The 26446-nt window shown below is 39.7% G+C and overlaps 1 protein-coding gene across 3 annotated transcripts; it reads left to right on the top strand.

Moving 5' to 3' along the window:
- On the top strand, positions 1-25722 carry LOC108712804 (sodium/potassium/calcium exchanger 1). 3 transcript variants are annotated; one of them, XM_041588195.1, is made up of 10 exons: positions 1-145; positions 2573-3764; positions 8223-8285; positions 8480-8588; positions 18429-18515; positions 21076-21191; positions 21781-22008; positions 22698-22787; positions 24089-24255; positions 25321-25722. In XM_041588195.1, the coding sequence occupies exons 2-10, from the start codon at positions 2763-2765 to the stop codon at positions 25568-25570; spliced, it is 2112 nt and encodes a 703-aa protein (XP_041444129.1). In that variant the 5' UTR covers positions 1-145; positions 2573-2762; the 3' UTR covers positions 25571-25722. The 3 variants fall into 3 exon arrangements, with proteins under 3 accessions (XP_041444129.1, XP_041444131.1, XP_041444130.1); XM_041588196.1 differs by having other exon boundaries at positions 2-145; positions 2573-3755; XM_041588197.1 differs by lacking the exon at positions 18429-18515.
- The last annotated feature ends 724 nt before the right edge of the window (positions 25723-26446 follow it).

The raw sequence follows: 26446 nt of genomic DNA, 5'->3' as shown, positions 1-26446 counted from the left end.
TCAGCAGATTTGAGCTGGTGGAGATTTGCTGGTGATGGGGACATTACCTACTCACTTGTTCTTAGCCTTTCAAGTCCAAGTCAGTTCACTGAAGACTGCGGAGGCAAATGGTTCCACCAAATTACCTGATAGCTGCTATGTTAAGGTATGTTAGAGAGTCTTGGCCAAGGATCACAGGTTTTATTAATGCATTGCACAAAACAGTTGGCTGAAGTTTAACAAATGTTATAGAAATGCTCATTTATTTTACTTGATAGATTAGATAGATTCTGTAGATAGATAGATAGATAGATAGATAGATAGATAGATAGATAGTTATCGTGGGGTTTGTAGTTCAGCAGCATATGCAGGCCCATGCTGTAGCACATTAGTCTTAATATTATGAAAATCTGGCAAGTATGTAAAATTTTTAGTGCAGAAGAGACTGATTTCCTAACACAGGTGTTAAACTGCACCACTGCTTGTAACAACCAATCAGATCCTTGCTTTTCTTAACTAGTTCAAAAAATACAAATTGCTTATTGGTCGATACTGACAACTTCACTGGTGCATTTGTGGTAGTAAATTAACCCCTCAATTTCCTTGCCTACTATTACAATAATATTGCTGTTCAAATGGTCTGTGCACAGAACTTTGCTCTAACCATGCTAAAAAACATGCCGCAATAAGGCAAATCCAGTAAAAAAACAAAGCTTGCTAGTGACATTAATCTTTTTAATTAAGTGGTTCATTTTAGGGCCAGGCCAATGACAATAGCAAATTTCTCACTGCTTAAGTGTCTTACTGACAGTGATCTGTTTAGGGAGTTATTGCGTCTTAGGATCAAGATGCACTAATGCCAGTGGTGTGTCTCAGGGATCAGTGCCTATTAATATGATAGCCTAACAATTACAATGATATGTTAAAGGGATACTGTAATGGGAAAACATGTTTTAATAGTTAATAGTGTTACTCCAGCAGACTTCTGCACTGAAATCCGATTCTCAAAAGAGCAAACAGATTTCTTTATGTTTAATTTTGAAATCTGACATAGGGCTAGACATATGGTCAGTTTCTCAGCTGCCCCAGTCAGAACGAAAAGCCGAACTTTAACTAAAAAGTCGTCTATTTTGTTTAACTGCACGTGCGTTTGCCCTGGGAAATTTGAAGAAAGAAGAAGCTGGAAGAGGAACGCTCCGTGGTGCTCACTGGTATAACCCCAGGCCGGTGCAGTTTTCTGCTGAAAGGAGCACTGGGCCGGGGTTTCAGGTAAGTCAATACAATCACTTGGGGGTGCCTAACATTTGGCACCCCAAGTGCACAAAGCCTTTCTTTCTCTTTTAATATAGTTTTAATTATTTTAAATACTTATAATATAATTGCTTAAACTCTGGTAATCAAGGGAGAAAACACAAAGAAATGGATTCATATTTAATTGAAATAAATTAAAACAAGCAAAAAACATATATATTCAATATACAGTATATTAATTGTATATAAACGAATATTAAGTGCAAATTGTTACATCACAGACGCAAGGAGGTCCCTGTCCGTAGAGCTTAAGCTAGGCAATAGTAGAGTTTCTCTTTTCTCTACTGTGCACTATAATTTTCCTCCATCTTTAAATAACAGGAGTTCTTAAAAACTGTTTCCCTTCCATCAATCACACTTTTTCCATAGTCAAGAATACTACTAAGTTAGCAGTGCTCTTTCACCATGTGAACCCAATTATTAATCCATTGGTCAACTGGCTCCGAGAGGAGGGCCATGAAAGGAGGGACTTGAAAGGAGCATGTACTGCCCATGATCCAACCAAATCCTTCTCATATGCCTGCAAGCCCCAGCACAAATCACAGTTTTACATCTCTTAGGGCTCCTTATGCCACATAGCCCCTGACTGCAGTACCCCTCATGACAGCCCTGTTTTTGAGAGCCCGGACCAGATTGACTTTTGCTGTCTGAGAAAGCCTTTTATAACTAAGCAAAATGTTATACCTTTTATAAACCAAACAAAAAAAATTACATAACTATACAAGTACATGTACAAAAGAAAAGGGAAAAACTTCCTATTTAGACAAAGTTACAGCTATTACTATGCCAATACCTGGGGCTTGGAAAAATTGGCTAAACATTATGTTATACTATAAATAGTAAGCCCTGTTTTATGCAAGACTTTGCTTTAATAGCCACACAATGGCAATGCCTAGAATTGGACAACATGTTATCTACAAAAATCACCAAATTCTTCCAAAATCCAGTGGGAGAGGAATGTTTGCAACAGGGGAGGGGCCTACATGGCAGGGGTTAGGACTCCATGTCTGAGGCGGTGAGCCTTTGGTTGATGACCCAGAGTGTGCCCCGTGCAATCAAGTCTGAAGTAATATGTTTTATATCTGAGAAATATGTTGTACAGATGATAAGCAATGGAGAGAATTGTAAAGAGAGAATTTCAAACAACATAACTCTGTTACAACTTTACAAAATTATGTTTCATAAATGGCATACAGTTGCCATATAGCTGTCCAAATGTGATTTATAAACTGAAAAAATGTTGTCAACACTGTGAGGTACTGAATTATGTTTTGTTCTCCAGGATTTCCAGTGATGCCTGGCTGATATCTACAGATCTGACAAGTAGTATGACCCAAGCGTGCAATGCAGCAATACAAAGACAAGAAAATATGACAAAACATCTATAACAAAAGACGTCCTTGTATTGAGCAGCCTGGAGAATACTGCATTTTCCCCTGCAAAAAAGCTGCTATAGTCCACAAACTATTAAAATGCCTTTCCGAAGGAGAAAAAGGCTGCAGTGGAACAGAATTTTGTTCCTAGTATCTGTGATGTTTCTCTGCTCACTATACCAGCTGTCTGTCAACCATAATGTAGATACAGGACCTTGGACAGAGAAGGAACTAGATGATCCCATCTCTGTGAGGGAGATACAAGAAAAGGAGCTTATTAGTGTGTCTGTTAAAGACCTAGGAAATCAGTCAGTCCCAATAACCGCCACTACTTCTACTACCTCTACCCCTACTCCAGAAAAGATAACAGAAAGGACTAAAATTAGGCACTGTATTTTATGGGACCCAGATCCAATAACACCCCCCATCAAACCAAGACCTACTACCACTTTAACACCAACCACAGAAAAGACTAAAAGTTCCACAAAACCCCCTTTGCCTCATGCCAAGGGAGAGTACCCAGCGGACTTGTTCAGCATAGAGGACCGCAGGAAAGGTTGGGTGTCACTTCACATCTTTGGAATGATGTATGTATTTGTGGCCCTTGCCATTGTTTGTGATGAATTCTTTGTCCCAGCTTTGGGGGTGATCACTGAGAAGTTACAGATTTCTGAAGATGTTGCTGGTGCAACTTTCATGGCAGCTGGAGGGTCTGCACCTGAACTCTTCACATCTCTTATTGGTGTATTCATTTCTCACAGCAATGTTGGCATTGGCACCATTGTGGGCTCTGCTGTTTTTAACATATTGTTTGTTATAGGCACATGTGCCCTTTTCTCAAGGGAGATCCTTCGTCTGACTTGGTGGCCCCTCTTTAGGGATGTCTCCTTCTATATCCTTGACTTGATCATGCTCATCATTTTCTTCCTGGATAACGTGATCGAGTGGTGGGAGAGCATGCTGCTGCTACTTGCCTATGGGCTATATGTTGGCTTCATGAAGTTAAATGTACAGGTGGAGTCATGGGTGAAAGGGCACCTCTACAAACAAAGACGTCTTGTTAAAGTCATGGCCTTGGAAGACACATCCAAGGTTTGTCAGGTTTGTTAGTTTTATCATGTAAACTATAATACTATATTAATTACAAATAATTTGATGTTTGAAAAGGATCAATGATGTCAAATTGATGTCAGATTATTTTTCCATAAAAGGTTTAGTATTTATTTTAGGATAATGACTGGAAAATTTTGATCCGGTGCCTTTGGCACCCAAACATCGGCAACTGTTAATGCTGAATTGTCAGATACAAGTAGAATTCTATTGTTTCTACATGTATATCTGATGATTCAGCTCGAACACATTTGAATTGAAAATTAAAAATTGTATTTGTAATCATCTGTCGCCTTTACTCCCTGCTATTGACATGACTGGAAATTGCCTGTCATATACTGTAGATTCCTTCTATATTTAAAAGAGTATCATGCATTGCACATTCCTGTTTTTCACATAATATGTCTACTTTAACAGAAACACCCTGTCTATCTTTGGTCACAGGTAGGCTGTTTCAGTTAAGCTTATGGAATATACATTTCTAATAATGTACAGGATAAAAACATCTGTAGAGAAACGACATTTCTCTTATGTGCCCACAGTAGGGCTGTATTTACAGTTTCTGCTGCTCTAGGCATTCTTGATTGATGGTGCCCCCTACCCCCCTCAGTTTTGACATTGTTTTTGCTATGAACCTACAGTTAGATTATCTGATTCTCAGAATGAAAATTGTAAAGGGAAGAATTGTGGCGCCGCTGCAATTTTTTTAGGCCACACCCACTTTGGGAGACACGTCTCCTATAAACCACTACCCATTTTTCAGATACACCCTCAGGAAATATATGAATGAACGCAGTGGCAATTTCATGTATAAATAACCCAAAACTCACAGCAGGATGGCACAGAGAATATTTCATGTACAAATACCCCCAGATCTTATAGCAGGATGGCACAGAGACAATTTAATTTATAAATACACCCAGAACTCATAGCAGGCTGGCACAGTGGCAATTTCATTTATAAATACCCCCAGATCTTATAGCAGGATGGCACAGAGACAATTTTATTTATAAATACACCCAGAACTCATAGCAGGATGACACAGTGAAAATTTAATTTATAAACACCCCCAGAACTCATAGAAGAATGACACAGAGGCAATTTCATTTATAAACACCCCCAGAACTCATAGCAGAATGACACAGGGGCAATTTCATTTATAAACACCCCCAGAACTCATTGCAGAATGACACAGAGGCAATTTTTGCTAATTAAGACAATGAAAAGGTTAACTGTATTACAGAGGGAGAAATGAGAAGAACAGCAAAATCCCTGTATTTTTCTGCACTGATAAGGAGGGGAGAGAGGGAGAATCTCCAGGATCCATCCATTCTTCCTACTTGTCTGTCAGCCAAGTCCTGGATGCTTGTGTAGCAATACTGGTGCCTTTTTGGCTCAAATGCTATAAGTTTGCCTCTAGCCGATTTCACGCAGGGCACGCACAAAGCAATGTTCGTGCTTGAACCCCCACCCCCTACCCCCCTTCGTTTTCCACCTGTTTTAGGCTCTAAATCCAGTGACCATCCACGATCCACTCTAGGCACAGGCCTTTTTGTGTCTTATGGAAGATACAGCCATATTGTATTTATCAGGTTCCTCTAGCTAAACATGCACACACTTGAGGTGGCTATATACAGGGTCCACCTGTGCACCCAAGGGCAGTTCAGCTAAAATATGCACTCCTGAGCATTTTTGGGCTAAGGGAATGGTCAAGTTGCGCTTCTTGAGTTATGAAGGATTTTTTCCCCCTCCAAGGCAAGTTAGAGACTTGGCATATTTTTATCTACTATGCAGTATATGTAACTTTGACAAGCCAAGAAAATATGTAAATTAATTCCTTACCAGTGCCAGCAGGCTTGGGTATTCTAACACCCTAGGAATAATGCCACTAACCCTGCTGCATACATACTATATGATCCACAATACACTGTTTACATACTGCTGTATAATTGTTTCTTACCATTACCATTACTATTTTAACTTTCTATCACACATTACTTAAGAAATATCTTATTTTTCATCCTATATATAAGAGGCATGTTTATTATGTTTTGAGTTCACCACAGTTTGCCAGAGAAGAAATCCACAGCTCACCATGTACTTGTGTAATATTTTTAGTGGTATATTCTAAATGAAATGCAAACAATTTACCACAATTCACCAGAACAGCAATCTTAAATCCCATTGTACTGTAACTGTGATTTCCTAGTGTTGGGCCTATGTGCAAGTTGGCACAAGCTGGAAATCCTTCTGATTAATTCAGAGCCACTGATGCTCTGTAGGCTTCAGTGTATATATATATATACTGATTCGTCTGATAAGTCACGAGTGTGAATATAGCCAAAGTGGATTAGCATTAAGTTCCATGCAGGATATTTATAAAAATGCATGGGGTGGAGTTGAGGTTGGAGATGTAGTTGAACAGCAGCCAGAAGATGGAAGGTTTAAAGTCCCTACTGAGTGCAACATATATTCTGAGTACCTCAATCCTTTAAAACATCTATTTTTTAGGGATGCACCAAATCCAGGATTCGGTTCGGGATTCGGCCAGGATTCGGCCTTTTTCATCAGGATTCGGATTCGGCCGAATCCTTCTGCCTGGCCGAACCGAATCCGAACCCTAATTTGCATATGCAAATTAGGGGCGGGGGGAAATCACATGACTTTTTGTCAGAAAACGAGGAAGTAAAAAATGTTTTCCCCTTCCCACCCCTAATTTGCATATGCAAATTAGGGTTCGGATTTGTTTCGGTATTCGGCCGAATCTTTCACAAAGGATTCGGGGGTTCGGCCGAATCCAAAATAGTGGATTCGGTGCATCCCTACTATTTTTAAATGCTCAGTATATCGACAGATAAAATAAAATCTAAGGGGCAGATTTATCAGATCAGAGCTCACCAGAGAAAAATTCACCCACTCTCTATTTATTCTTATGGGATTTTTAGAAGTGTACTGTATTTAGAATTAGTGATAGAAGTGTTTTATTTTGCCATTCATCGGCATTCATACAGCTTTAATTTACAAGGGAGCTGTGGATTGAGGGTCTTTCCTGAAGGATACTAATTTCCTAAATAATTTTGTAAACCTGAAGCTTCAGTTTGAGTTAAAGGAAAAGTAACACCAAAAAATAAAAGCGTTTTAAAGTAATTTAGATATGTTACTGTTGCTTTGCATGGTGAAAGTTGTGTTTGCTTTAGCAAGACTACTATAGTTTATATAAATAGGTCACTGTGCAGCTATGGGGACAGCCATTCAAGCTAAAAAAAGGAGAAAAGTTTCAGGTTACTTAGCAGATAAGAGATAAGCTCTGTAATAGAATACAATAGAATTCTACAGAGTGCATTTGTTATCTGCTATGTAACCTATGCTTCTCCCATTGCTACACAGCAGCTTGTTTATATGAACTATGGTAGAGTTTCTGAAGCAAACACATCAGTTGTACCAGTGCAGGGAAACAGTACATTATGGGGGTTATTTATCAAAATCCGGAAAGTTCTCACTATTTTCTGAAAACAACTCCAACCAAATCAGCAGGGACTTTCCTCCCTATTTAACGATAAATGTATCCGAAAATTTCTTGTGCACGATAAAATCTTGAAAAAAATCGTACAAAATCGTACAAAATTTTGGGATTTGTCGCTGAAAACTGAGACATTTTTAGATTTGATGCCTGAAACCTCTGACTTTTTCGGATTTGACGCCCAAAAAAACGCAAAATCTTCAGATTATTGAACAAAACCCAGCGCAGATCAGGATATCAATGGGCCATTGGCTTCTACATGAACTCGGCTGGGCTGAGTTGGATTACTTTTTTATTCAGACTTTTAACACCATCAGAGTTTAATAAATCTCTAAGGTTTTTTCCTAAGAAAAAAATGGACTTTAATAAATAATCCCCTGAATATCAATTACTTAATTTTGTGGTGTTACTCTCCCTTTAAGATGGCCATACACAGGCTGATAACAACTGTCGACTTCTCCCCACTTAGAGTTGGCAACTTATTGGCCTGTGTATAGAGCAGTCCTGATGTCAGGAGATATTATTGATATAATTGTGTGGCTTAGAACATCCCAGCAGACAAGAGTTCTATCATTTATCTGGTCAGCTTTAGATAATCGTGGCTCAGGGACCATCACACAAACAATTTCTAGAAATGTATGTGTTTTTTAGGGTTGCCAGGTGATTTTAAAAAGTTCATCTGGGTTTTAGAGGTCTGAAATCGGCACAAAACTCTACCACTGGGACCCCCAACATCATTGCTCCTGACGGCTGCCCCATCACCATTATCACTCCCACCCCCTTGCCGTCATTGCCGGGTGAACGGTGGCACAATTTCTATTTTCTATTTGATTAACCAGCTCCTAAATGGATTTATTTGTTTACTATTGTTTAAACCTATCCGATGGGCTAAGTGTTAAAAGTCATTTTTTATTTTATCCACTATGCAGAAAGGCAATGGAGCAGTTGCACCGGAAGAACCAAAGCCGCCAGAAGACAACAACAGGTTAAAAGTAAGTAGAACAATATCCACAATCTGTCATGATCTGTCCCAATTTAAATTAAATGAAGGGTTAACTACTAAATCTTCTTCATTGCACCTATTAGTAAATAATGGCTAGTATAAAAAATACACATTATGTACGTACATATAACTACATAGGACAAAACAGCATTTCAGAACAATGTGTGTTTCATTTCTTCCTAGCTGAAACCATTCCTTACTAGAGGTGGGAGCTCAGCCTCACTGCACAACAGCACCATGCGCAGCACCATCTTCCAACTTATGATCCATACCTTGGACCCTCTCGGAGAAAGTGAGTGGGCTAATTCTTGTACTATTTACCACTATCTTCATCATCTTGGCAACTAAATAGACAGTTTGTTCCTATCCTGTTTATTCAAACTTAGATGATCTATTCTGGACCTCAGTTAAAAATAAATTGTGGTTAGCCAACAATTTTTTAAATATTTCTAAACCTTTACTGTTTATTTAAAGTGGCATTATATGTCCTTTTAGACCTGGTTTAAATAAGTATTCAAAATGTCAGGGGTCTAGATAATATTGATAACTTTCTGGCATTTTTCCAAAATATAGTAACTGTGAATAGCAATGTATCATACGTGATAAGAAAACCACTCACAAAGGGTTTGTGTATATTAGACTTCAATATGATATGTGATTCAATGTAACTGAGAATGAATTTCAAAAATTAAAATAAGACCAATTGAAATTAGCCCCACACCTTGCAACCTGCATTTTTACCCACTCTTATCCACTTTTCAACCCAATGGCTTTGCCTGCAATAGGCTTAAACTACTCCCTGCCAAGAAACTCATGATGCCATCATAAACACAGATGTGTTGTCATCCAAGGATGGGCAGAAGACCATTAAGGCAAGGAAAAATATACAATTTCAGAAAAGTAGAACACCGTCTGACCTGTAATCCATAACCTACCAGCACATCTCAAGTGGAGATGACATAAAATGGCATAAAAGGCTTGCAGTTGAATGAAATCATTGTTTATTGAAGCATTTTATGTTGGTGGCACATATATATTTTATATATAAGAGGCTAGTTATTTACATTAAAAAATAAGCAATGGAAAGGGGTGAAAACATAATTATGCCTCTTTATAGGTCCCTGGTAAGTCCACACCTGGAGTATGCAGTGCAGTTTTGGGCTGCAGGACAACTTAAGCTTGTTGTACATTATCTTTTGGGCTTCTGTACCAGCCCAAGGCAACCACAGCCCTTTAGCAGTAAAGATCTGTGTCTCCAAAGATGCCCCAGTAGCTCCCCATCTTCTTTTCTGCTGATTCACTGCACATGCTCTGTGCTGTCACTTACTGAGATTAGGGACCCATTCACAATATACAGTACACATAGAATATTAATGTCACAATATAAGGCTGATTAGTAATTAATACAGATAATTACTACATGGCAGCGCAGAAACCAGTGCAATTAGCATCAGAATTTAATAATCGCCCTTGTAGCATCAGCTTATATTATAGACCATCCTCATTTTCTGCTTGATAATTTCTGACGACCCCTAAGCTTAGCTTCTCAACAGCTGCTCAGAGCCCACTGAGCATGTAAGTGTCGCAGACACTTTCCTAGATGGTGACCCCCTGTGACAAGTTTGAAGTCCTGGATCATTGTTGCTATTGAGAACCTGAAACTTTAGGCTGGTGCAATATGTTCACTATTTAAAATATGCCATTTTTAGCCATATTCATTTTTAGGGTTTAGTTCTCCTTTGTGCATAAGTAGTCTGTTAGCATTAGAAACTCTAACTGACAGACTGAGATGGGACAGTCAGGTGGGCAAAACAGTCAGGTTTAGGAACTTCAAGTAAAAATTACTTACAAAAGCTTGTCTTGGCCGTAGCAGGTGAATAAAAGGGAAGGATTTTGGCAATATTGTGTAAGAAAAAATGACAGGTTTTGACAGTGGTGTTAATATGATCAGAGAAAGAGAGAGATGAGTCAAAAATTACTCCCAGATGAGATGTCAGGATTAATGAGCATGCCATCAATAGAGATAGTATATGGAGGAGTAGGACCAGTCTTAGGTGGAAAGATGATTAGTTCAGTTTTTTTTAGGTTGAGTTTGAGGTGGCACTGGTTCATCCAGTTGGAGATCGCTAGAAGGCAGTTAGAGATTTGCTTCAGCTGTTAATGAAGGGGTGGATAAATATATTTGTGTATCATTAGCATACTTATGACAATTAAAGCCAAATGAGCAGATGAGATCTCCCAAAGACAGAGTGTACAGGTAGAACAATGGGCCAAGTACAGAGCCTCTACATTAAGAGGAATTGGAGATGAAGTTTTGTTAGCATAAGAGACAGTGAATGAACAATTAGAGAGGTAAAAAGAGAGCCAAGATGCAGCCTGGTTATGAATACCAAGCGAATAGCCTATAAGTGAATCAATGTTGGAGGATGTGATTATACTAACTTACAGGGTATCAGGATCAGACATCTCCCTAAAGGAGGAGAGATTGGACCTGAAAGACTGAGCTAAGGCTAGAAGGTCAATGGTGTGTATTCTGAGGGGGAAGGTGCAGGTGGGGAAGGAGAGTGAGAGATGGAAAATGTAACCAAATGATGATCAGAAAGGAGGAAGGGGTCACTGTAAAAACCAGAGAGAGAGTTTTTAGTAAAGACTAGTTTCAGAAAATGTCCATCCTTATGGGTAGGGGGGTGTGGAGCTCAAAGGAAGAGGTTAGGTGGAGAAGACAAGAGGGCCAGGGTTGTGAAGCTTCATGAATATGGAAGTTAAAATCCCCAAGGATGATTGCAGGACTGTCAGTCCAGAGGAGGATAGAGAGCCAGGTGTCAAAGTCAGAAAGGAAGGTAGCAGAGGAGGAGGCTGATGGGGGTCTGTAAATGACAGCTACCTATTCAGAAAGAGGGTTTAAGTTCTGAAGGGCATGCTGAACCGACAGCAAGAGGAGTTCAAACTCCCCCACCACGTCCAATGGTTCAGAGGGTGTGAGAGAATGAGAGACCACCATGAAAGTGCAGCCTTAGCGGTGGTATCATTCTATGAAAGCCATGTTTCAGTAAGTGCAAGAAGACTAACGGGGGAATGTAATAAAAGTCGGTAATGGAAAACTATTCGCAATGTGAAAAGTTATGACTTTGCGCAAAAAAATTTTGCTTTGCGAGAATTTAATATAGCTTTTGCGAACACGGAAACTGTTTTGCGACCACTTCCGACAGTGAAAGACCGTTTGCAAATTTTATAGTTTGCGCCAATGCGCAGTCAAGGTAATAAAACTTCTTACTGAAAAATTCGTTATGTTCGCTCCAAAAGATTACGACACCTTCAAGCACTTCTTAAGAGTGCGCAATTAAAATCCGCAATGCGCAAATAAAATTTGCAATGCAATAACAGTTTAAGGAACAATATTACATTGAGAGATGTGGATTTTTATTCTTATTGTTTTAATTACATTCCCCCGAAAAATGATTTAGAGCAAAACAGATCATGGACAAATGTGGATTTGTTAGTCAAAGAGCACATGGGACAATGATACTGTATTTCTGTACTGCTGTTAGAATATTGTTTTTATTTTGTGTTCAATAATATTGAATATTTAAGGTTATGCTTTATTTTGGTTTATCCATGGTTTTTGGTTTGATTTCTAGTTGGCATACAGTATGTACCGGTAGATCAAATGATTATACTGTATATTCCATAAGTGGGTTACACTGCTGATATCCTGACTATCTGCACCAAGTCATACTGACATTCTGTATTATATACTGTATTATATACTGTAACTCCTGTGTCACATCCTCGGGATGACAAAGCATTTATTCATTTTCTCTCCCTATATTAAGTGCCATCAATGTCAAAGTCTCTCTAAGTGCCTCCTATTGAAGTATCTGGCAAAAAGACTTCCCAGTGCTCTTTTTAATAAGACAGGCCCAATGTTGGTGGGGATCCCAAGGGCCCACTAGAAAACCATAGAGGAGACATATAGGATAAATAAAAAACATATAAGGCGACATATAGGATACAATAAAAAAACCTCTAATTTTGTAGACAATTATAAGTAATATATGGTGTTGCTTTTACATGGTGCTAAAAATTTATATTATCTTTAAAAATAGCCCCTTTATTGAAACTCCTTATAGATGTTCTCTGGTCCCTGTCTGTGTTTCAAATGAGGGGTGGGTGTATCCTAACGGTCCCTGCCAGAAGCACAGTAGGAGGGGGCAGCCAATCACAGCCCTGCAGTCACACGAGCACAGACAAGCTACAGTTCCCTATCAGGTCCTGCTAGCTGCTGATTGGTTCCTGTCCTACTGTGCAGTGAGCTAATTCAGGGAGCAGGAAGTGGAAGAAAAGGGAGGGTTTTATCAAAAATATTCAATAAATCAGCCTGAAACACTACTTTTTTAAGCACAATTCTTCTATATCTAAATGAGTATAATGCACTAGTACATTCTTATTTTTTACACAAAATGTCTCCTTTAACATCTTTATTCTCTTTAGTCTCTTTTATTTACTTCTTTTAATCTGCCTTGCCTCTTTGTTTACATAGAGAAATAGGTAATGACCATGAAACAGGCCAAATGGTAGAGGGATACACCCAGTATCAGTGGTATAACTACCTACACAGCAGACCCTGAAGTCATTGGTGAGGGTGGGGTAACTCGGGGGTCTGCTGAATTGTATATCCCCTTTCCCAGCCCCTCTCATAACTTTAGTATAGTGGTGGTAGACGCAAGCGGGCTGGGAGGGGGGACAGAGGGAGTGTTCACACTACGCCCCATTAGAAGGTTTTTTGTGGGGGGGGGCTAGACGCAACCAAGTTACTGTACTGCCTGGAATGCTGGTAGCCCAGTCTGACACTGGTCAGGCCAGCAAAAGAAGGCTACTGTAGCAGCAAATAGAAAAAGATTAGGTTTACATGACAAATAGGATTGCCACCTGGCCGGTATTTGACCTGCCTGGCCAGTAAAAATGATGGTTAATCTCAATGTTATTAATAGGGAAAAAACATAACTATATAGGAAGGCCGGTATTTTTTTCCAGAAAAGGTGGCAACTCTAATGACACACCATTAAAGAAGGTCTGAATTTGTCTGACACAATTTGTCTAACACATGTTTAAGATACAGCAAACATTGCTCATGTCTAACATGCATACATAGAAACTGTTATGACTAGTCAAGGAGACCTTCACATAGAGCTTTACATTTCTTTTTCCAGTAGGTCAAGCTGTTCAGAGGCAATCGCTTTTAGTGGTTCTGTGCTTTTCCCTTGCATCGCATCTTGCTTGCTTTCTGCCATGGTTCCGAATTCTGTTTTTCAAACTGTGACAGATTTCTCTGTTGTGGATTTGCATATTGCATGTTGGAATTATCCCAGCAGCTAAGAATTAACTCTTACTTGCATAAAGGGATATAAGGGACTTTAGTTGTAGGCACAGCGTTAATAATGTAAACCTTAGTAAGCAGCAGCCATCAGGCGCTCTGGGGTTTTAAGGGCCCTATGAGGCATTTTTAACTTTTGCATTTTGCATATATATATATATATATATATGTATATATATATATATATATATATATACATATATATATATAGTCCAATTTGTTCAGCACACCCCTAACGATGAACATCTGACCCAGGTGCTACCATCCGAATGCTGTATACAAAATTCCAAAAAATGAGGTGCACTCTGGGAGCCTTTTCAGAAGTAAAAACATCTAAATTTTATTTAATACAAGTTTAAAAGCAGGTCAATGTTTCAGTCTATTCCTAAGACCCTTATCAAGACCAATAGCACCCATTAAAACATCATGCAAATAAATAAGTAAAACCAACAGCACTCACCCAATCACGTGCCGCCCCATGGGACATGTGATGAGAGGTTCCACCCCACTGTAGAGGTTAAACCACCTGAACCATATCAAAAAAATGAAAGAAACACAATCAACCTCATCAGCAACAATATTCAAAACTACTATGTGTCAAAAGCATTTCATAAAAGTAACAAAAATCTTATCATAAATATAACTAATGACATATGACATATGACATATAATGAAGCAACGCGAAGTGTTGGATAAAAAGGTTAAACACTCTGGCGACAGCAGGATTAAATGAGCATTGCTTCTTCCTTTGTTTTTTGAATCAAAGATAAAAGTTACATTAATAGGAAGTGAAGTGTTACCTTGTTATTTGTCACATGTCCCATGGGGCGGCACGTGATTGGGTGAGTACTGTTGGTTTTACTTATTTATTTGCATGATGTTTTAATGGGTGCTATTGGTCTTGATAAGGGTCTTATGTTGACCTGCTTTTAAACATGTATCAAATAAAATTTAGATTTTTTACTTCTTTTTACCACACAAACACACACACTAGGAGAAAAGTCTCATTTCTAGTTCTCATACAGTTTGTTTAAATGCCCTGCTGTTCACTTATTGGTACATTGCCCCCCTAAACACCCCCCCCCACACACACACACACTGATCCAGAAATATCTGAATTACAGGAAGTTTATTTTAGGCAAATCATTTAAAATTTTTAATTGATTGTCTATATCTCTGTAATAATTAAAAAAGTACCTTGTATCTTTCTTAAACAAAGGCTAATGGTGTGGGGTGATTAAGCCCTGTGGCCAGGTCCCAAGAAATACTACCGTGCAGGGAGGTGCCAGCCTTTGAACAATATGACCATAGGTAAATTGATAAGACCACCACATGGGATTCATCCTAATGTGCTATAGTGGCTTGGAAATTTTATTAACATAACCTTGTTACCAAAAAAAACTATTTTTGAAAATATATTTACTTAAACTAATACTTAATACCTTATGAAACTGGGGACCAGGGAATGTGCATTGATCAAATCCCAGGTGCAAACTCTCTACCAGTACGCTAATTCACTATTATGCGAAGTAGCGTCCTGGGCGATGAACGCTGGCGACTTTTCATTAGCTTTACTTTGGCATTGCGAGCATTTCATAGCAAAGATGCGCTAGTGTTCGTTTGTGCCTAGCAAAAATTCGCTAGTGATCTTACACTTATGGTCAATTTGAATAGGGCTGGTAGTTGTATGGACGTCTTTATTGGAGATGGTGCAAATGCTTGAAGTTACCACTTTTTATTGCAAATGTCCAAGGAACCTTAATAAAGACAAAAGAGTTAATATTATGCCCTACACATGAGCCCACTGTAAAATTAATGTTCCATATGTTCCATGTGTTCTCAAATGTCTGGGGAAAAAGTTTAAGTCAGGACTTTTGCAGGCAATCCCGCTTAAAAAAAGGAAAAAGTCGCCAGCATTTTTTAAACTTTAATCCAGGGTAGGACTGGGCCAGCGGGACACCGGGAAAAAACCGACGCATGTGCACACACTCGGCTCGCGCTGGCGCATCCGCATACCCGCATCGCCGGCTCAACGGGGGGGGGTGGCGGTGGGGGGCCCTGGGGCAGTTGCCCAGGTAGTCCGCCAGTCCAACCCTGTTTTAATGCATTTTCGGCAGCCAGGATATGATGTAAGTGACATCAGATTGAAGAAGATCTAGCTTCATTTTAGGAGTTCGCCTGGTGTGAGGTGGTGAAAGTAAACTCTGGCGAAAGAGGTAATGTTCAGTAAAATCCACACTTTACTGAATTTGCGGATCAATTACCATTCGCCTGGCGATAGATTGCGAGTGAATGCAAGCGAATTGTCATGAGCGTCTATTAGAGAATTGGTGATGTCCCTGCGGATTGGAATTCTGGCGAAAAGTCGCTAGAGTCAGCCACTTCACCTTTTAGTGAATCTGCCCCTAAGAGAGAAGAAAGGGTTGTTAGACTAATTGCATTTAGCTTTCAGTCTTCAATGAATTATGCATTCCTACTTATTTATTATGCCTGAGATAAGCATTACCCAAGGGCAGGGAGCTCATTAATCTCTCCTCACCCACAGTGATACTGCAGATTCCACTGGGAACAATGGCATTACACAACTGCTTATACATTGGCATATAATTGGTCTTATAATGCTTATATATAGTGAATAAAGTACCCCCTCTTGTAAAATATAAGGATATTATAAGTTACCGAGGAGTTTCATGACCTGTTTTTATACAGGTCATGGAACTCCTCGGTAACTTCTAATATCCTCATATTGTGCAACTGGGGGTACTTTATTTATTATAATACACAAGTTTTGGTGAGTCATGTGACAGATATGACATCAGAAGTCACTGTTTATAACTGATGACATCAGAACTCACCGTTTATAAGGATATCATTTACAAGATAGTTATGGCTTTTGTTGTGTATTATATAAATATATACTATAGGCTGCCCATGAGGACAAGTGTAGAGATAATGGACTAAGGTTTTATGCAGAGGAAGTCCCCTGATTAGATTGCAACTGGGCTAAATTATTCCCCCTGTATCCCTTCAGTTTTATACTTTATCTTTATAACCCTTTACCAGCCCTCACTAATGATGAGCTAGGATTGACACCTGTCCGGATTTCACCCAGACAGCCTGGTTTTTGGAAGTGCTGCCTGCGTGAAAAGTTCCAGTCTGGATTTCCAAATTAGGAAATCCAAACAGGACATTTAAGTGATTGACATGGCGATCAGCCACATAATCGGCCCGCCCCCTACACCACCCTCCCTCCCTCCCCTGATGTCACCTGGTCGGCCCCCGTCATCACCCGGCCGCCTCCGATGTCACCCGGCCCACCCTCTGCCCGTTTTCCCAACACACTAAAGGTGGCAACCCTATGATGAACAAATCTGTCGCCGAAAAATTTGCAAAACTGTGGACAAATTTGCAAAACGCATTGAAGTCAATGGGTGTCAATTTTTTTTTTTTTTATGAGCAACAATTTTTTTTGCCCACAACAATTTTTTTCTCAATCCAAATGTGTTAATGGGTCAATGGGTCTTTTTCTTGTGTCGACTTTTTTGCCTTGGTGTTTTTTGTTGCAGCAAAATTTTCCTTCTGGATTTTTGTTGCAGATTCAGAAAAAAATTCACAGATGGCAAATCCATGCCTGGCTAAAAAATTCGCTCATCACTTATCCTCACACATCGCTCCTCCTGGCTTTTGTATCAGCAATTAACAGTGTTCAACAGTGTTGCCTAGAACTCACCATAGTACACAACATCAAGGGACCCTCTCCCTCAATATGGGTGGCAAATAAGGATTTAGGGGAAATAGACCAAGGCTAGGGCCTAGGGCGTCCACCAACATTCTCTGGTTCTCTTACAGGCCTATCCAAATGTGTTATTCAGGAGCTAAATAAACAGCCTGTTTAGAATATGGGATACGTGAACGTAAATATGAGTGATTTGCATGTGTCCATTACAATTTGTGTGCTTTGTATACCTGCTGTGTCTATTATCAGATGTACTGCATGTGTCCTGGGGCATATGCATTGCATTGTTTATTTCACAGTAGATGTGCCTACAGTGTGCTCTGTATATATGTGTGTATATTATTAGCGGCACTGCGCATATCACACAGAATACAGTACAGGTATGGGATTTGTTATCCGTGGGGCAGTTTCTGTATAAAGGATCTTTATGTAATTTGGATCTCCATGCCTTAAGGCTGCTAAAAATAATTTAAAGATTAAATAAACCCAACAGGATTGTTTTGCCACCAATATGGATTCATGCAGCTTAGTTACCATCCCGTACAAGCTATTGTTTTATTATAAGGGATTCACTGAATCCAAATCCTAATTTGCAATTTGCATATGCAAATTAGGGGCGGGGAGGGAAATTGTTTGAAAGTACATTTTTTCCCTTCCCACTTCTCATTTGCATATGCAAATTAGGATAGAGATTCGGTTCGGTATTCCGGAGTTTGCCCGAATCCAAAATAGTGGATTTGGTGCATCACAATTTATTATTCCACAGCAAGAGGAAATCATTTTTAAAAATTAGAATTATTATATGGAGTCTATGGCAAATGGTGGCCCCACAGGTTTCAGGCTAAGGGATCCCATACCTGTACATGCAAACACAAACATACAGTACAAGAGAATGTCGGCACAGCATGAGGGCATATCAAGGAGGGTGGCGTCTGTGTGGGGATTGTGCCAATGAGCAAACACATTAGGCATGCGTGTGTTCTGTACATGAGTGCCCAGTAAGTTCCTTTTTTCATTTGCAGCAAAATTTAAAGACAAAGTTGAAATCATGAACAACATGGCCCAGGCCAAGGTAGAAACAGAGGCCAAAAAAGGACTGAAAGCCAAAGGTGAGAAATAAAAGGGAATCTGACTTTTTCTGATCTCCCTACCACAATAATGACACTTGTTAGGCCAGGGCTGCCAACAGAATTCACGGTAAAGAAACCATGTGCACATGACAACCAATAGGAAACATGCAGGTTTCCAACTCCCACAAGCCAAACCCCAGCAGGAATTCACCTGCTCCCTCCTCCTTCAGGGGTTCATGCAGTTAACAACATAAATCACACACATACACACACCCTTAAATTATGTTTTGGGGTTAAAAATCCCTAAAGCACGTTCTTTAGGGATTTTGGTTCTCTCCTAGATTTAGGCAATGGTGATTATTTTCCCACCATGCCGTTTGATATGCCCCAGCATGCTGCAGGTTAGCAGAGTCCAGGAGCTTAGTATTTCATTAGCTTTTACGTTAGCACTACTCCTGCCATGTGTCAAACATTCTGTGGGCATTCTAGCCTGCTGTTTGTGCATACTATTCATTTTTAGATATTTATTATCAGCAGTCATGATCAACAGAAAGCCTTGTCCAGTATCAATATAGTATCATTTTCTCATGTTTTTTCTACATTTCTTCATAATTGTAAGGTACATGGATTCGGATGCCTGCAAAATCCATACAGCTAAATGTATTCCTGAACCTTATGCTTATTGGGCTCTGCTTTCCTCACCTGCTCCTCTTCCTCCTGCTTGTAGCCTTGGAAAACTATTTTGTCTCTTGTAGAAGGACTTACATGCAAAGAACCAAATACTGACATAAAGAACCAAATGAGCACATTACTTGGGTCAGTGCAAATTAATGGTTATTATCCCATTGCCTTTTTGGTGCAGCAGTGAATGGGTTAATTCCATGCTAGCAAACAGCTGATGAATCCTGCTCAAGTCACTCTAATCCAGCAGCCAAGGTGTCTGTAAACATAAGTATTCCAATCTTGGGGCATAACAACGGAGGAAGCAGACCCTGTGGCTGCAGGGGGGGTCCAAAAGGTAAAGGGGCCCCACAAGGCCCTAATTCATATACAATTTCAATAAATATTGGTAAAACCAGTCAACCTCTAGACATTTTGGGGGGACTATATCTAGTTACGCCACTGCAGCCTCTGTTTCTTAGGAGAGTGTAGCAGTCAATGATTTGTGTTTTTGTGTAACTGAGTTTTTTGATCTTATTGATTCAGTATATCCTTGCTCATTTTCATGTACTGCTCTCTACATTGGCTTTCCACACACAGGTACAACTAGTTCCTTTCATTTATAGAAAAAACAGAAATAATATAGGCTAGCACTGGAAATCTAGCATTATGGTGTCCATATAATGGTTGCCTTATAAGAAAGATCTTCTATCACTGTAATATTATCCAACTATCCATGCAAAGAGGCCACTGTCTTTATTATAAAGCTTTTATCTGTGCTAATCCAGGAGGTAAAGGCTTGAGTGAGGTCACTAGGCTTGAGTGAGGTCACTAATTAACTATTTCAGTTATATATATAATGTCAGGCCAGGTCAGTGACAGCCAATAGTAGTCAGAATGCCTGCTCATGACGAGATCCTACCAAATGTGTAAGCTTGAAACTAGCTACCCAGGAGAGACAGATGGACAACTGTGACCCAATCATCCCATACTATAAAAACTAAATCCATACATAAATCCAAAGATCCAAATTAGGTGTCAAGTAGAGGATTCTGAACTAGTGCTCTAACCCCTGCGTTTTAGTAGGACGGGGCTGAGAATTGAGGGCTCTAGCTGGAGCTGATCACTCAGTGACCCTGGTTCTACTTTGGGGTTAAATAATTATTAGTCACATCTTCAACACAATAAAAGATTCATGCAGTGCTACTGTCAGATTATAGAATAAATCAATGGGGAAATCACAGGGAGGCCTGAGTTTGTTCATGGTTCACTGAGTGGTCAGTAGTATTAGAGAGCAGTAAATTATTATAGAGGCCAATCAGGACACCAGACTTTCTCTTTGTGTTCATAGTCACACAAACCTTCATGGTGAGAATGAGGTCTCACCAAACAACAACTAGACAAGGAACCAGAGCATGCTGAATGCTGAGGTGTAATTACAGGTTAAAGCGAGCCCTGTAAGGTAAAAAACCCCAAATTTTTCTGACTTTTTGGTCAAAAATCCCCGAAATCATCGGATACTGGCACGGACAGCAGTGCAGACACTGGGACCTTCCCCATTGACTTATACAGGACCCCAAGAGCTTTGAGATGCCGGATTTTCGGATTCGGGTTTTTCAGACCATCAGACTTAAATAAATCCCGAAAAATTCAGACTTTTTTTTTTTGGTCCAAAAAATACGAATTTTTCGGATTTCGGATATTTGGCGCTTGTTAAATAACCCCCTAAAACTCACAGAATTGCTATATCATGCAGGTACCCAGCCCAAACCCGCTCAGGCAGAAAATCATCTGCATATCCTAGCAAATTCAATCAGCATACAGTGTGATCAGTAATAATACCATATCTCACAACCCAGGCTAAAAGGCCTCCGATTGTCTGCTTATTTTATCCAGAGTTATCCACAGAGCACAGACTTTTTGGTTCTTCCCTTTGCAGATGATAAAGATGACCCTGATGTCCCCAATACTGTGAATGTACAAGTGACACCAGCCACTGGCTCAGAGCCCTCCAGAGATGCAGAGCATGAAGAAATGGACAAAGATGATGTTCAGGTAAGATATACATATACAGTACATATATATCTATAATACAGAAGAGCCATTAATATATTTTAAATGTTATAGTGAATAAAGTACCCCCTATTGTAAAATATAAGGATAGTATAAGTCACAAAGGAGTTCCATGACCATATAAAAGCAGGTTAAAGCATATATAGATCATGGAACTCCGAGATGACTTCTAATATCCTCATAGTTTCCAACTACACAAGTTTTAGTAAACCATGTGACAAAAATGATATCATTAAGCTATAACTGATGACACCACTAGTCACCGTTTATAAGTATATAATTTACAGGATATTCATGGCTTTTCTGTATTATATCCTTATAAATTGTGCTTCCATCTGTTATAATCAGTGCTTCGTTATTATTTGTGTCACATGATTTAGTGAAAAAAGTCACCTTGGAGTTCCATAACCTGTATAAAAGCAATTGGCCTTTGGCCTTGAACCTTTATATGGACACGGAACTCATTGATGACTTTTAACATGTTTAGCAATTATTATTATTATTCTATCTATCAATCTCTCATGCACTTACACTTCTGTAGTTCCATCAAGCATTTTGTTTTCTTCTATAGAAAAGCACAGGAGAAGGGGGTGGTGGAGGGGACAGCTCTGGCAGCAGCGGTGATGACACTGATGATGATAGTGATGATGAGGACAGTGATGAAGATGATGAAGAGGAAGAAGTGGATGAGCCTCTGTCTCTGGAGTGGCCAGAAAATAAGAGAAAGCAGATCACTTACCTGTTCCTTCTGCCCATAATCTTCCCTCTGTGGCTGACACTGCCTGATGTGAGGAGTCAGGTGAGTGGTGGGATTAATCTTTATGGTAAATCCATAGATATTGCAGCACTCCCAATTTGTTAATTGTAAAACCGCCTTTATTTCACATATAGCATAGTGATATTTCGGACCTTGCTAGTCCTTTATCAAGCTAACAAAGTACTTGAGAAAGTGAACACATTATGCTGGGTGCACCCCACTAGTGATGGACGAACTTGTCCCTTTTTGCTTCCCCCGAAAAAATTTGTGAAATTCACAAAACGGCGAAAAAATTGGCGAAACGTCAATTTTGATGCTCACATCAATTTTGACACTGGCGTTAAAGTCAATGGGTGTCCGAATAATGTTGACGCACGACAGTTTTGATACGAGCAACTTTTCTGATGTGCGTCTAACTTTTTTTGCCGTCGAAACTTCGAAACGTCGAAATTCGCCCCAAAATCGCCCATCACTACACCCCACTAAAAGATATCTTCTATCATAAAGGTGCTGGATAATTGATTATTTGTTGTATAAATCTCAATGCTATAAGTCTCCAGGGTACAGAATGGGAAAAGCAGAAATCCATCTGCACCAGTGTTTTTCTCCTTCAGGCGTAAATGGTGTCAGCACCCCATGTTCTAGAATAGTTTTTACTTAACCACAAGTGAGGTGACTTGTGTTCAGTCATTCTGCTGTGTGATCTGTGTTTATTTTCTGACTTTGTGTAGAAATATAGGAAGTATTTTCATCTGACGTTCCTGGGATCCATAATGTGGATTGCTGTATTCTCATACCTGATGGTATGGTGGGCCCACCAGGTAAGTAGCAATATTCCTACTGTGAATGTAAATAGAAAGGGAGCATGGCAATTTGCCTTACTAATGCTGAATCTGCAGTGAGCGCTATATATTGATGCCTCAGTAACTAGTCACTGTGTGTCATATAAGTCACTGTGTGTCATACATTTTTATTCCTATAAATGTTATAGAGGTAGCAATAGGTCATTAAACTTTGAGAATTCTGTGGGTGACAGGAACTGATCCTCAAGCCTTGTAAATCCTGTGGGTGCCAGATAGTAACTGATCCCCACGCCTTGTGAGTCCTATGGGTGCCAGATAGTAACTGATCCCAAAGGTTCGTGAATCTTATGGGTGCCAGATAGAAACTGATCCCCACGCCTTGTGAGTCCTATGGGTGCCAGATAGTAACTGATCCCAAAGGTTCGTGAATCTTATGGGTGCCAGATAGTAACTGATCTCCAAGCTTTGTGAATCCTATGGGTGCCAGATAGTAACTGATCCCCAAGCTTTGTGAATCCTATGGGTGGCAGATAGTAACTGATCCCCACACCTTGTGAATCCTATGGGTGCCAGATAGCAACTGATCCCCAAGCTTAGTGAATCCTATGGGTGCCAGATAGCAACTGATCCCCAAGCTTAGTGAATCTTATGGGTGCCAGATAGCAACTGATCCCCAAGCTTTGTGAATCCTATGGGTACCAGATAGAAACTGATCCCTAAGGCTTGTGAGTCCTATGGGTGCCAGATAGTAACTGATCCCTAAGGTTCGTGAATCTTATGGGTGCCAGATAGTAACTGATCCATAAGGTTTGTGAATCTTATGGGTGCCAGATAGTAACTGATTCCCAAGCCTTGTGAGTCCTATGGGTGCCAGATAGTAACTGATCCCCAAGCTTTGTGAATCCTATGGGTGCCAGATAGTAACTGATCCCAAAGCTTTGTGAATCCTATGGGTGCCGGATAGAAACTGATTCCTAAGGCTTGTGAGTCCTATGGGTGCCAGATAGTAACTGATCCCCACGCCTTATGAATCCTATGGGTGCCAGATAGTAACTGATACCCAAGCTTTGTGAATCCTATGGTAGTAAGATAGTAACTGATCCCCACACCTTGTGAATCCTATGGGTGCCAGAAAGTAACAGATCCCAAAGGTTTGTGAATCCTATGGGTGCCAGATATGAAGTGACCCCCTAGCATTGCCAGATAGCAATAGATCACTGTACCTACTAGATCACTACATCCACAAATAGTAAGAGATCCAATAGCCAGGAGGTGTATTACATATAAGTTTTGCTTAATTAACTACATTTTTCCATAAGGTGGGAGAAACAATAGGGATATCGGAGGAGATCATGGGACTGACCATCCTGGCAGCCGGCACATCTATTCCTGACCTCATCACTAGTGTCATCGTAGCACGGAAGGGCCTTGGGGATATGGCAGTTTCCAGCTCAGTGGGGAGCAATATCTTTGACATAACTGTGGGGTGAGTATCTGGTGTAAATCAGTAACCAGTATCAGCAAGTACCCCAATCCCACACAACTGCCATTCATTATTTGCAAGGACAATATTCATTGAATGAGATATTATAGGGGTGCTCCACCCAAAAACTATTTTTTTTGCCCAGTAAAAGGAAAAAGCAAGCATTCTAAGCTACTTTCCATAACAATCATTGCACATTTAAGGATTGAAAGTTATTTGAAAATTGAATTGCTATTGAAAGCATCACCTGTCTGTTTATTTGCTCTGCACTGCTGGACTCTTGAAACAATGTAGCAGAAGCCAACTTTAATGAGAGCAGACTACTGATACATTGTCAGAACCTGAGGCGAGTGCAGAAAACAAAAGTAGCAATAACATTTACAAATATCTTTGAAACCCTTGAAATGTGTAATGATTGTGTTTTGGAAAGTTGCTTAGAATGATATTTTCTTTCATCAGGGGAGAAAACCTGTTTTTGGTTGAGCTTCAACTTTATTTTTCAGTTGACAGTTGTGTCAATGTTGCCAAAGATGCTTGACTGCTTTGAGCAGGTGAACAGATTTTCTAGGGGGTGTTAGTACTCAGTGCAGCTTAGCAAAAATGCTGAGCACTCACACCCACCCAGATCTGTTAACATCGCATTGCCTTACCCAGGCCGATCAGCTGCACTTTCCAATGGCCTGTTGTGAACAGATGGAGAGTATACAGGCGGCACTTGCCATGGACACCTTTCTATTGTTTCCAATCATTTGGGCAAAAAGCAAAACAATCAGAATTGCTGGAAGTGAAGACAAGCTGTGGTTCATCTTCACTTCCTCATGTGCCGATGCACCTGACACTGGCCAACATGCTTCATTGGAAGATTTTCAGACCGATCTTTCAATATTATTGGCAGGTGCATGGCCAGCTTTAGTGAACTGAACCCACTGATACATGGATGATGTCTACACTTACAGATTAGATTGAAGAACTTTGATAAAGTTATTAATGCAAGTCCCACCTTAATGTTTGGTTAGAGGAACAATCAGCATTGGGAGCAACACAATTCCTTCTTTTTTTCCCCCTCAGATTGCCAGTTCCATGGTTCCTGTTTTCGGTGTTTAATGGCTTTAGCCCTGTACCAGTCAGCAGCAATGGCCTCTTCTGCGCCATTGTCCTCCTCTTCCTCATGCTCCTCTTTGTCATCTTCTCCATTGCCACCTGCAAGTGGAAAATGAACAAGTTTCTGGGCTTCACCATGTTCACGCTGTACTTTGTGTTTGTCATTGTCAGTGTCATGCTAGAGGACCGGATCATTGTGTGCCCTATTTCCATATGAACCAACCCCACCTGCACGCTCACTAGCCACGGGTTGCAACTCTGTTCAATTCTTTTCATTAGAAAGTCCATCAGTTGATTTAATTATACAAGCACCACTGTATTTTGTGCAAATTCTTTAAGTTGTAGGACTGACTTTACAATGAATATATTTTCTTATTTCTTTATATATATATATATATATATATATATATATATATATACGTATATATATATATATATATATATATACAGTATAACTTGTATTCAGCGCGTGCACTCTTACCGGACTGTAGTCAATGCGGGTGCGTTTGGTCAACTTTGTTGTACATATCAGTAAATGGACTCGCACTCCATCGTCAAGTGAATAAATGTGTCTTTATTCTTTAATGCGTATCCGACGTTTCGGCCCACATTAGGGCCTTTTTCAAGGATGAAGTGCATGTGAATAAGTGCATACTTAAATACAACTCTAAATTGGCGCCAAGTATGACGTCATAAGCAGTAAAGGCTGTACAAAAAAAAGACTGTATAAATCTAGTTGCAGTACCTGCTTTTCACCACACGGTGCCATTGCAGTGCAAGTGTACCACGTGTCCATATTCAATGTAACAAAAAAGTGTCCATTTAAAATAGAAAATTGTCCATTCCAGGAAACCTGCAAATTCATACAGAATAGATACTTAGTTTCTTTATGACAGATATGCATCAGTAATCGTTACAATTTTACCAATTTTACAAATGACATATATGTATCAACAATTCTTAGTCATTCATGCAATAAAGGAATATCCTATAAATCTGTCTGTGTACTTTTCATATAAATGTTGCGTACTTATATTCGAAGAGAATAATTAATCAGTTCAAGAGACAATTAAGCACCAGCTGGCCATTAAGT

Source organism: Xenopus laevis, chromosome 3S (assembly GCF_017654675.1).
Source record: "Xenopus laevis strain J_2021 chromosome 3S, Xenopus_laevis_v10.1, whole genome shotgun sequence".
NCBI classification, from domain to species: domain Eukaryota; kingdom Metazoa; phylum Chordata; class Amphibia; order Anura; family Pipidae; genus Xenopus; species Xenopus laevis.
This window is presented reverse-complemented; position numbering and strand designations above follow the sequence as displayed.